Source organism: Gossypium hirsutum, chromosome D01 (genome assembly GCF_007990345.1).
Source record: "Gossypium hirsutum isolate 1008001.06 chromosome D01, Gossypium_hirsutum_v2.1, whole genome shotgun sequence".
Taxonomy (NCBI): domain Eukaryota; kingdom Viridiplantae; phylum Streptophyta; class Magnoliopsida; order Malvales; family Malvaceae; genus Gossypium; species Gossypium hirsutum.
The window spans coordinates 15,155,646-15,168,153 of record NC_053437.1 but is presented as its reverse complement, the minus strand read 5'-3'; the positions used below and the strand labels follow the sequence as shown (position 1 = coordinate 15,168,153).

Sequence of the window (12,508 nt, the reverse complement as noted above, 5' to 3'; positions counted from 1 at the left end):
TGAAATGGCTAAAAAGGAAAAAGACTGTCAAGAAAAAAATTAAACTTGGCAAAAGGCCCGTAACAGACAAGTCTCTTCCAAAATCACCTCCTCCAAAACAAGCTTCTAAGTCTCTGGTGATTCAACAAAACTAAAATCAAAATCCTTTGACAGCTTTTTTAAAGGATTGTAAGGATTCAGTGATCCTAAAAATTTTAGCTTTACAGCTCCAAGAGCAACAATCAGACACTGATGCTGATTGGTCAGATTCTAATTCGACATCAGACTCATCATCAGAAAGTTAATCAGATGATGAAGATATGCCAGAAGCACCAAAATCATCTTCATCACAAAATCATCCTATACAAAAAACTCTATTGGTAGAACCAATTTACTCTTTATGACATTCCACAAGAAGAATGGATAGATAGAATTCAAGAATTTCACTCATGGCTTGAAATTGGTGAGCTTACTGAAGGAAGCAATTACAATATCCTTATAGAGTTTGTATCCAGGTTTACTAGAATGTTGCGAGATTGGTGGAATTCATTTAGCCAACAAAATCAAATGCAATTTTTGGTTCTCCAAGACCTTGCCCAACCAATACAAATTATTCACCATCATTTTGTGAGCAATGCAAATGATCTTTTAACTCTCAAAAGATGAGAGTTTTACAAAAAAAAATGTTGCTCATATGGCAGAAGAGACCTAGCAAAGCATTTTAAAATAATGACTAAATTATTTTGTATTTTAGGTCTCAATTCAAATCTGAAGCCCGTAAATTTTTCATCTTTTCCGAATCCTCTCCAAATTGGAGACAACAAGCTCTCTAAAGGTAAAATAAAGACATTCTTCATTTGACAGTTGGAGAAATCCAACAAGTCTTGTGTCTGCCATTCTAAGAAAAAGAAACATTTCAGAAAATATTCTTTTTCAAAGAACACAACTTCAAAATGGAAGAAAAAAAGGCCACAATGAAGGTATCTCAGGAAGATGTGAGAATCAACAAAGTTTGATTGCTATTACATCTGCAAGCAAAAAAGTCATTATTCAAAAGACTGTTCAAAAAAATAAGAATAGGGCAAAAAAGATTGTACAACTAATTCAACAATCAGAAATAAAAATAAAAAAAGAAGACGATATAAAGTCTGTTTGTTCCATTAAAGATGAACCCTCAGATAAGATTATTTGTGCTATTCCTGCATATCCTGATGACACCCTAAATTCAGAATCAGAATATTCAGATGTTCATATGCTACAAGCCCAAACCCAAAAGGACCATGGCAACATGATACTAATTACCCATATTTCTGTTAAAATCTATTTAGACAAATATAGTAAGCCCATTACTATAATTGCCTTTATAGATACTGGAACAACTGAAACCATTATAAACCCAGATGTTTTACCTACAAATTGGCGTAAGCCACATGTCAGGTATTTTAATTCTACTACAAACCATCCTTTTGCTACCACTTCATTAGTAAGCCCATTACTATTCAGTTCTTTCCAGGTTGTGTTAAAATTACAATATTGGGTTCAAAACTCCCAGAAAAAGATATTATAGTAGGTTTTGACCTTTATACAAAAGCCCAACACTTAAGGATCCTTCCTGATGGAGTACGTTTCAAAAATTTGTTTCAACCTTTTGTCTCCATACCTAAACTTTTCTCCATCCAGTTAGAAAAATTTTCCAAATTGTCCAAGAGCTAAAAGGAAAATCTTGTGCAAACTCTCATTCAAAATTCCTGCTTAAATGTTCAAATCCTTTATGGAAAAATTCTGAATTCTTTATTACCCTTCCATTTAAGAAAAATGAAGACATAAACCCAACAAAAGCCAGTCATATGGGTGTGAATCCAGATCATTTGTTGCTAGCAGAACAAGAATGCAAAGAGCTTCAACAACAAGATTTGATTAAGCCATCAGATTCTTAATGGGTATGTGAGGCCTTCTTTGTAAATAAAAAATCTGAATAAGTTAGAGGAAAGTTAAGATTGGTTATTTATTACCAACCTCTTAACCATTTTCTTCAATATGACAAATTCCCATTACCAAACAGAAATTCTCTTTTCTCCAGTCTACTAAAGCAAGGATATTTTTAAAATTCGACCTCAAGGCAAGATTTTAGCTTCTAGAAATCCACTCAGATGACAGAGCTAAAACAGGGTTTTGTATTCCTAACAAGCACTTCCAGTAAAAGTCATACCATTTAGATTAAAAACTGCTCCATCATTATTCCCAAAGGCGATGATAAAAATTTTCCAACTTCTCATGGAAAATGCGTTGATCTATGTTGATGACATTCTGCTTTACAGTCCAGATGAAGAATATCATGGTCAACTTCTGGAAGAATTCAAATTCCTCTTCTCAAACATAGGATAGTGCTTTCAGAAAAAAGATGCAAATTAATAAACCAAAAATTAAATTTCTGGGAATAACACTGAAAGATGGATAGTACTCTCCAGGACCACATATTGCACAAGAACTTAAGCTTCTTAATGGAAACCTGTCTAAAAAATAAGTTTAACAATTCTTAGGGATTGTTAATTATCTTAAAGATTTTATTCCTAAGGTTTCTAATTATATTAACCCTTTAAGAAATATGCTTAAGAAGGAACCTCCAACATGGTCATCTCCTCAAACAAGAGTTGTACAACGTCTAAAAGAAATGTTCCAAAATTTGCCTCCACTCCAAATTCCCTCTGATGGAAAACAAATTCTACAGACAAATGCCAGTGACAAATATTGGATTGCATTATTATTTGAGGAAAAAAAAAGAAAAAAAAAGCCTTTGCGAATTCAAAAGTGGAAGATTTTCTGAAGCCGAAATTCATTACCATTCCACCTTCAAGGAAATCTTGGCAGTTAAAAAAGGTATCTCAAAGTTTGAATTTCATCTTATAGGATATCATTTCTTTGTTGAAATGGACATGTCTTCTTTCCCTTAAATGCTTAAGTTTAAACAAAAGATAGTCCCACACCCTCAGCTCTTTAGGTGAGCTAAATGGTTTACCAAATTTTCTTTTGACACTAAACACATTAAAGGAAAATACAATATTCTTGCTGATTTTCTTTCCAGGCCTAAAACTGAAATCTTTGCTTTCAAAAGAACTTCATCTAGTTGGCCCAAGCCTATAATGATGTATAAGCCATTCTCATCATCTTCAACTTTACCTATCTCTTACCCAATCACCCATAACCTCAACTCAGAATTTCCACCAGAAGTCATGAACATTATTCATCAAAAAACCTTCCATCAAAAGACCAAAGAGATGACTTTTGAATATCAATTTCAAGTCAATACAAATTTTGGTGGCCTTATTCTTAAACCTTGAAGTGTACACCTAGAATATCCATTCATACACCCAAAAAGGCTAGAATTTGCTGAACAACCAGAAGAACCAAAATGGTTTTTATGGTATATCACTCATCTCTACCATATTGCCATCCAATTCTTTGTTCCTGATCTTCTTTACAATTTGGCAAAAGCTATTCGAGGAAACATTAAACCTGAACATCAGAATTTCTTTACTTTTGTAAGTTGGTTTCATCCTTTACCGCAATGGTTAAACATGATAAATTAGTCTTACCATGAAAAATTGGGACTTTACATGATAATCATCTTTTACAAACCTCAATATTTCATGCAATGTGGAAAATCAACTCAACTAGGATCTTTTCCTACTCCTGGATCCACAGAGTTTTCCCTGATGATATCCATAATTCTGATAGCCATTATAGAAATATTCAAAAATTTCTTTGTTAGCTTAACAAGGTCATTCCATTTGAAATATGGCCTCCTCCAAATGTCACTGATCCATGGGATACTTGGCCAGTTCAGCATAAACCCTATCATGAAGAAATTTTAAAGGCCATCCAAGAATATCACGAGAGTATTCCAGATCCAACAGAATGGTCTCAAGATTATCCTTAGTACTGCAGCCAAATCAATCTTGACAAGATAAGGATTCAAGATTCCCAGTCACAACATGAAGATAAGGATGAAGATTTTAATCCAGATGTACGCCATGATGCTCTCCATCTGGAAATCTATTAGAAAAAGCAAGACCGTATCATTGATCTTAATTTTACATCAGATGAGTCCACTGACTATGATTAAAGAAGGAATCCTACTTTTACTATTTGCTTTCAATAAAGATATCTTATATTGTTTTCTTTATGTAAAATATCTGTACTATAAGTTTGTTTGTTTGTGAGCCTCTTCATCTATATAAGGAGAGCTATATCCTCTTGTAAGGATAGATCGAGGGATATCAGTAAAATATCAGTGTGTTTTCTATCTATGGCTTTCTAAATTCCTTGCTTTCTCTCTAGATTTCCTTCTAGACTAGATTGAGCTTATGAGTTAACTATGAGTCTTGATAGAGTATGCTCTATGCTTGCCATATACATGGATCCTGCACATCAAAAATATTAAAATCTGATCAAAGGTATCAATACTGCTAAGGATTAAGGAAGTTTCTTGATTTAAGGGTTTGTAGCTAAAAGGCAGTGCCTATTTAAATGACGGAGAGGAAAGGTCTGTGTTTTGGCATAGCATACTTGCTACAAATTCTTAATTTTTAAATCCCGTCCTACATCCTCTCTTGTATTTTATGAGCAACTATACTGAAATGTTCCTTTTTTGTTAACAAATATATTGACAAGTAGTTATCCCTAGTTTTATGAGCTACTGTATAATACCATTTAGGGATATATATAGATAGATAGATATACCTTCCTTTACCTTTAGCTTTAACATAGCACTAACTCGTGTGTCAGATACTACATTTTGTAATTAGTTCCCGAGGATCTCCATACTGAACTCCATATCAAACTCAATCAGTCTTGCATTTTTTGAGGCACACCCGGCAGGCTAATGTCACCGCACAAATTAGTCCTACCAAAGCAAGAAGCAACACTGCAGTAGTGGACAAGGAAATCCATAATAAGGAAAAGGTATATACATAAAAGTATAGAAATGAATACTAAGTGAATTAATACAATCAAAAGCATTAATTAATAAACAGAGAGAATTACTCTCCCCCCCCCCCCTTAGTTTTTTTAAGGGAAAGTACTTGTGAAAACAAAAGATAGTGCTCCTATGGAAATATATTTTAAATTTACACTAATGTAATTAGTAAGCATATGGTAAACTACCTGATCAAACACCTAAGTGCAGTGCTAAGTACTCTATTTAAAACAAGCCAAGTATGCTTCAGTCTTTGGTTCATCTTTTCTGAACTCTAAAATGGTAGGTTCATTTTGCATTACAGCACATATTCTCCAGTTCCATTATCCTGTTTCCTCCAAGACAATTTGGTGTCTTATGAACTTCTAAATGCTACTAAAATAGATGAAAACAGAAGGTTGGGCAGAATCAATTAGGATACCAAAAGCATCAGGAACTGCTTACAAGCTAAAACAGAGTAAACCAGAATAGCCAAGCGATATCTAACAATCCATGGCAGTTTCACTTCCAGAGTGCAGTGTCTCTGATCTTGTCCTGCTTTAATTGTACGATTCCATGCTTGCAATTCAGATAATGAAATATCTACACCAGTCACAGGAAGTCCATTTATGTCACGGACTTGAATTTTCAAGTTCACTGGAGATGCATCCCAATTGATCTGAATTGCCCCAAAATTTGGTTCACCTACAAAATCAAAAAACATTGAAACTTCATCAGCATTTACATGTAAAAATTGAAAAAGGAAGAAAAGAGGGAGATGACAAACATACCGTATGTGCATGACCTATATCTGCAATTTTGGTTCTTAACTCTCATGGTACTAGGAGTAAACCATGCCAAAAATCTAACTATGAAACGCAAGGGTGATGGGAGCACCTTCTCAACCGCTTGGGTTAACCCACTTGAGGTAATGTCGTACAAGGGATATCCAGCAGCACAGTCATATCGTGTAATTTCTCCAAAATGAACATCTCCGCTTATGAAGAAGACTCCATCTCTCTACTCAGGAAAAAAAGAAACATAAAACAGCAATGTACCAAATCAGGGAAAAAAATGGGATAGGGAGAATGTCCCCAACGTATCACTGTTTATATGAAGTATTTGGTTGAAACAGAGGTGAATGACAAAAATGTGTCATTATTACCTTACTATCATTTATCAACTTAAAAAGGCGATCCCTCTCCTTTGGAAAACGTCCCCAAGACTCCATATAAAACAAGGGTCCAGTTGTACCAGAGAGATTTGATATAACCTGGAATTAAAGGCATAAAATCTCTAAGCCATGCAGAGTATCAGAAACTAAAAAACAAAGGAAACGAGAATATGCAAATTATAATCTGTTCCAGAGAAACTAAAGTGAAAAATCTTAGAGCAACCACAAGAAAGGGTCATATCTCTGATTAAGGTTAAGGTTACTACAAATACAGGAAAACTGAATGCTACTAATGACACAGAAAGACCAAAGAGCTACAAACTGTTAAGGTTTGAATGCTTTCCAATAAGGAGCTCATTTACAAGGAAATATCCAACAAAAAAGTTTGAACATGGAACTTCACAATTGAAGTAATCAAGTTAACATTTGAAATACCTGAATAGAAGAGCCAATAATGGTAATGGCTGACGGTGGACCCCTCAACTCTTTCCCTAACCATGACCACTGTGAATCCCCCAAGACGCTCCCGTCACTGGATAGAGGATCTCTGTGATACCTAGTATCTAATAGGATAATCTGAGGAAGCAAGTTTACCAACAATGAGTAGAAGTCTCTCTATAGGTGCTTATATTGACAGAAAGCGAGAAAAATGTCATAGCATGTGAAGAATGTAAACCTTCAGAGTTTTAACTTCAATCCATTGGTAGAAAAACCACAGCAATTGGAAAGCATGTTATAGCCATACCTTGACTTGTTTACCTGGAGGGCCAAATGTATAAGATGTGTAAACACCAGCCTGCTTGCGCCTACAGTATGACCAATAATCCAATCCCAATTATGAAGTTATAAAAAGAGAAAATAGATGAATGCAGTTGCAATGTCGTAGTGAAGAAGGGGCGACCTGGGACTGTCTTGGGGTTCATCTAAGAAATCGAGAAGAAGTCTCTGATTAGTAGATTTGGCAGAAAATTCTTTGCCAGCATCATTGAGTCCATAATCATGATCATCCCAGGTACCAACGACCTAGAGCAATAGACATATAGATTTTGCATGGGTGGACATAAGAATAGAATATATGCAGCGAGTGTTAAGCCTCGGCTTAGCTTAGCCTACCTTGGCTTTGGCGCGGAGACGTAAATAACCGGGAACGTTCTTAGCCGAGTTGTATCTGGAAAGCATTTCGGAGGAAGATGAAGGAATGAATCTGGGAGCATTCTGCCAGGGACCAATCGTCCTTTCCTTTCCCAGAAAGATGAAAGGACGTCTAATGTCTCCATATATGTTGTCACCCAGCCATATGAATACTTGGGGATCAAACTTGTTGATGGCGTCCCAGATGGGCTGAAAATAACATCAACAAAAAACAGATCATAATACAATTGCTTTGCGGTATATCATTATTAAGGACGAATAGTACAAAATCCAAAGTAATGGAGTACTTGCTTCATGCTTAGGAGTGAGGACCGACTTAGAGGATTTAGGGTTTAAAAAGAAACAAGAGAAAAAAAAAACCTGAGGAGCACTTTGGTTGGCACAAGATCCGAAAGCAATACGAGAGAGCAGATAATGATCGTCGGCGGTTGCTAGCAATACCTGCAGAACACCTGCTGCCAGCACCGCTGCTACTAACCTCTCCATTTTCTTTATTTCTTTGTTCCCCTCAAAAAAGTTAATTAATCATTGGAATCCTGTGCCTTAAATCAGAGGAGGAACCGAATCCCACACTCACCGATTATAATAGATTCTACATTTACAAATATACTCTGAAATTTAATATCCAAGGCCGCGTACTGTGTTTGACTTTAGCGATTAAAATTCGTTAAAAATATGTTTATTTGGAATCATCCAATAGGAAAGAAAAGGAAAGTTATTGCCTTTAACATTTCTTTTTCTATTTTTCCTGTCGGTTTTATCCAACAAATTCCTCCCGTTTATCCTTTTCAATATAGACTCTAACCCTTTAACATACCATTGCGGAGAGTTGATTAGTTGGATATAATATTAAAGGATACATTTTAAAATTATACATAAATTTTAATTCAAAGTATAATTTGATATATAAATTAATTTGATAAAATTATTTTGTTATATATATGAAATTTTAATTTCGATTCAATAATACACGTTTAAATAAATTAATGATCAATTTATTTTTATATTTGATAAATATAATTCTTTTTGTATGCAATATGTAAACATACAATTATTTAATATTAATAATTATGTTAATAATTTGTGAAAATTGAATCAAATTAAAATTTGATATATAAATTTGCATAAAATTAAAGTTCATGTATACAATTACACATTGAACCAACGTTTATATATAGTTTTGAGGTTTATATTGAGTTTTATTATAATAGATGTCCATAATGGCAATAGAACAATTACAAAGCAATAAAATAAAAATAAAAACTCATAGATTTACATGAAAACCCTTTCAGGAAAAAATCACGGGCAAAGGACGAGAAATTCATTAATGTTGAAAACTAAATGATACAAGAGGAGTTTCAACTACATCTATTTAAAGATTGAAAAACCCTATTCTAATCAATGTTAAATAGAAGAAGTGTTGTTCTATACGGATTCTACAGATCTCCTTACTTTGCCACTGTATTTTATTTCTTTAACAAGGATTCGAGTCACACAAACTCTAGCAATCTCCACCTTGACACGAATTCTCAACGAACAAGTTCTCCACCTCTTCCACAAAACCCATAAAGGGATATTCTTCAACAATGAACATTAGCTAAGTTCAAGCAATGCTCAAACTTGGTTATAGGAAGTGACTTAGTTATCATATCTGAGGGATTATCATGAGTACTAACTTTGCTCTCAACAATATCATCACAAGCAATAATATCACGCACAAAATGATATCGAACATCACTGTACTTTGTTCTCTCATGAAACATTTGATCCTTCGTAAGGAAGATGGCAATCTGACTATCACAAAATAATGTACTGATTTGAAGGTCTTTACTGAGCTCACCAAAAAGTCACTTTAACCAAATAGCTTCTTTACAAGCCTTAGTAATCGTCATGTATTCAACTTCAGTAGTAGACAAAGCAACTATAGTCTACAAAGTGACTTTTCAACTGATTTTGCAACCCCCAATAGTAAAGAAATACCCTGTAAGTGACCTTTTATCAAGGTCTTTGGCAAAATCAGTAACAACATACCCAATGACTCCATCTCTAGTTCTTCCAAATTGTAAGCAAACATTAGTAGTACCTTGTAAGTATCTGAAAATCCACTGAACTGTTTTCCAGTATTCTTTACCGAGATTTGCCATGTATCTACTAACTGTACTAACTGCATATGATAAATCTAGACGTGAGCAAACCATAGCATACATGAGAGATCTCACTGCACTAAAATATAAAACACGTGACATGTAGTCAATCTCATCATCTGATTGTGGAGACAAAGTCGATGAGAGTCTGAAGTGGGTTGCTAATGGAGTACTAACAAGCTTGACACGTTGCATATTGAACCTGCAAAGAACTTTTTCAATGCAACATTTTTTGCTTAGGTACAATTTATATGATTTTCTATCTCTAAGTATCTCTATCCCGAGTATCTTCTTTGCTACTCCCATATCTTTCATCTCAAATTCTTTACTAAGTTGGGCTTTGACCTTTCTTATCTCTCATTTATCTTTAGTTGCTATCAATATGTCATCAACATAGAGGAGTAGATATACAGATGAACTATCACAATTTTTCTTAAAATAAACACAACTATCAAAACTGTTTCTTTTGAAATCATGAGTTGCCATAAATGAATCAAACCTCTTGTACCAATGGCTAGATGACTGTTTCAGACCATAAAGTGACTTTTTCAGCAAGCAAACATAGTTATCTTTTTCTAAAACTATAAAGCCCTCTGGTTGTTGCATGTAAATATCATCCTCAAGTTTTCCATGCAAGAATGTTGTTTTCACATCTGACTATTCAAGCTTCAAATCATACATAGCCACAATACCAAGCAAGGCTCAAATCGAACTATGCTTAACAATAGGAGAAAACACATTTGTGAAGTCTACACCTGGAACCTGACTGTAACCTTTCGCCACCAATCTTGCTTTAAACTTGGGTTTTTCAACTCCTAGAGTCCATTCTTTCTTCTTATACACCCATTTACAACAAACAATCTTTTTACCCTTAGAAAGCTTCACTAGGTCCCATGTTCTATTCTTATGGAGTGATTTTATCTCTTCTTGCATGGCAATCATTCACTTTCTTGAATCTTCACAGCTAATTACTCTCTATCATAGCCTTTCAATTCTTAAACGTTAACGACACATCACTTTTCTACATCAGGAATAATGCCTAAACTATTCTGGAAAAATTACTAATGATCGTCAGCATATAATTAGTGTCATCCCTCGAAGGCGGTCTAGATGGTCCCTAGAGATCATAATGAATATAATCTAATGTTCCCTTCGTGTTATAGATTTCTCTAATGTATTGAACTCTCTTTTACTTTCCAAAACCGTAATGCTCATAGAACTTCAGTTTGCTAATGCCTTGTCCATCAAGAAGTCCTCTTTTTGTTAATTTTGTCATGTCGTTCTCACTCATATGCCAAAGTCTAGTAACATCATTATCTGACAAGGAAGAGAAAGTGGCAACTGCATCACTAGTAACAGTTGAACCTTACAAAACATATAATTTGGCAATATTTCTTTGCCCTTTCATCACAACGAGGGAACCCTTGCTAATCTTTAGAACCTCACTTTCAATTGTGTACTTGTACCCTTTTAAATCAAAAGTACTCAAAGAAATAAAATTCCTCTTCAATTCTAGTACATTTCGTACGTTACTAAGTGTTCTGAGGATCGAACATCTTAATTTTGACCGTGTCAATACTTGCTATTCTACATGAAGCATTATTTACCATCAAAACAACACTTTCAGACATTGTTTCATATATTGTAAACCAATCTCGATTGGTACTCATATAGAAAGTACAATTATAATCAAGGATCTTTTCCTTGCTTACTTTAGAGTTGTCGGCAGAAGTAATTAGGAGTTCACTATCACTGTAGTGTTCTACAACATCAGCTTCACTAGATTATTTTGGTTGTTTCCCTTTTGATTCGTTACCACCCTTTTGATCTTATTCTGCAACTTATAGCACCCAGACTTAATGTGCCATTTTTTCTTGCAGAAGTTACAGGTTTTACCTCTATTTGAAGATCTCGATCTACCCTTAAATTTATTATGAGAATTTCGCTCATATGTCCTCCCACGATTATCATCAGTATTTCATTCTAGTCTCTCACGATCAATGAGGCCCTCTCTCTAAAAGTCAGATCCAGCCACAATATGCCTCATCGTATCATACGAAGCTAAAAAAGCATAAACTTCAATAATTGTGAGAGATTCACGACTATACAAAATCGTATCTCTAAAGGTTAAATAAGACTAGGGCAACGAATAAAGTAGAATTAACTCTAAATGTTCTTTATCATACTGAACCTCCATGGCCTCTAAGTCCGAGATAATTTCTTTAAACACAATTAAGTGTTCGAGCACAAATGTACCTTCTTCCAAACAATGAGAATAAAGACGTTGTTTTAGATGCAACTTTCTAGTTAGGGTTTTCAACATGCATAATTGCTCTAGCTTTGCCCATAATGCAGCGACGGTCTATTTCTTCAATACGTCCTATAGAATTTCATTCGACAAATACAGATGTAATTGCATTCAAATATTTCGATTTTTATGCTTATTCTCTTCAGGCGTCAATCTCAAAGGCATCTTATCTAACCTTAGTAGGGCATCCTTCAAATCCATCAGCGCAAGGACTGCTTGCAGCTTTACTTGCCACAACGCGAATCTGGTGTTGCGATCTAACAGTGAAATATCGTACTTCATTTTCTCTATTACCGTGATCGAGACAAGTAACCTGAAAAGCTCTGGTACCAGTTTGTTATAATAGATGTCAATAATGGAAATAGAACGATTACAAAGCAATAAGAAAGAAAAAAAAACCAAAAAAATAAATTTTTCGTGGAAACCCTTTCAGAAAAAAAATTTAGGGTAGAAAAGGATAATTTCACTAATGTTGAAAACTAAATAAAACAAGAGGAGTTTCAACTACATTTATTTAAAGGTTGAAAAACTTATTCTAATCAATGTCAAATAGAAGAAGTGTAGTTCTATACAGATTCTACAGATCCCCCTATTTTGCCACTGTATTTTATTTCTTTAACAAGGATTCAAGTCACACAAACTCTAACAAGTTTAGTATTTATAATCATGATTTTTATTGAAACAGTTCATATATTTAGTTACCTGCAACTTGAATAAAAAAGTAAAGATGTTATTAGAGACCCTAAAGTCTTGTTACTCTAAAAAGAATATCGATCAAAGACTATGTTATTGGAGAT

General features: G+C 34.4%; 1 protein-coding gene across 5 annotated transcripts; it reads right to left on the bottom strand.

Moving 5' to 3' along the window:
* Window positions 1-583: 583 nt before the first annotated feature.
* Window positions 584-8,019, bottom strand: LOC107920892 (uncharacterized). 5 transcript variants are annotated; one of them, XM_041087113.1, is made up of 10 exons: window positions 7,620-8,019; window positions 7,221-7,448; window positions 7,009-7,130; window positions 6,853-6,913; window positions 6,543-6,683; window positions 6,099-6,206; window positions 5,725-5,953; window positions 5,399-5,638; window positions 4,720-4,903; window positions 584-1,007 (listed from the first exon to the last, which is right to left on the bottom strand). In XM_041087113.1, exons 1-9 carry the CDS (start codon window positions 7,743-7,745, stop codon window positions 4,821-4,823), a joined length of 1,338 nt encoding a protein of 445 aa, XP_040943047.1. In that variant the 5' UTR covers window positions 7,746-8,019; the 3' UTR covers window positions 584-1,007; window positions 4,720-4,820. The 5 variants fall into 5 exon arrangements, with proteins under 5 accessions (XP_040943047.1, XP_040943046.1, XP_040943048.1 ...); XM_041087112.1 differs by having other exon boundaries at window positions 4,730-4,903; XM_041087114.1 differs by lacking the exon at window positions 584-1,007 and adding an exon at window positions 3,569-4,032 and having other exon boundaries at window positions 4,730-4,903.
* Between the last annotated feature and the right edge of the window lie 4,489 nt (window positions 8,020-12,508).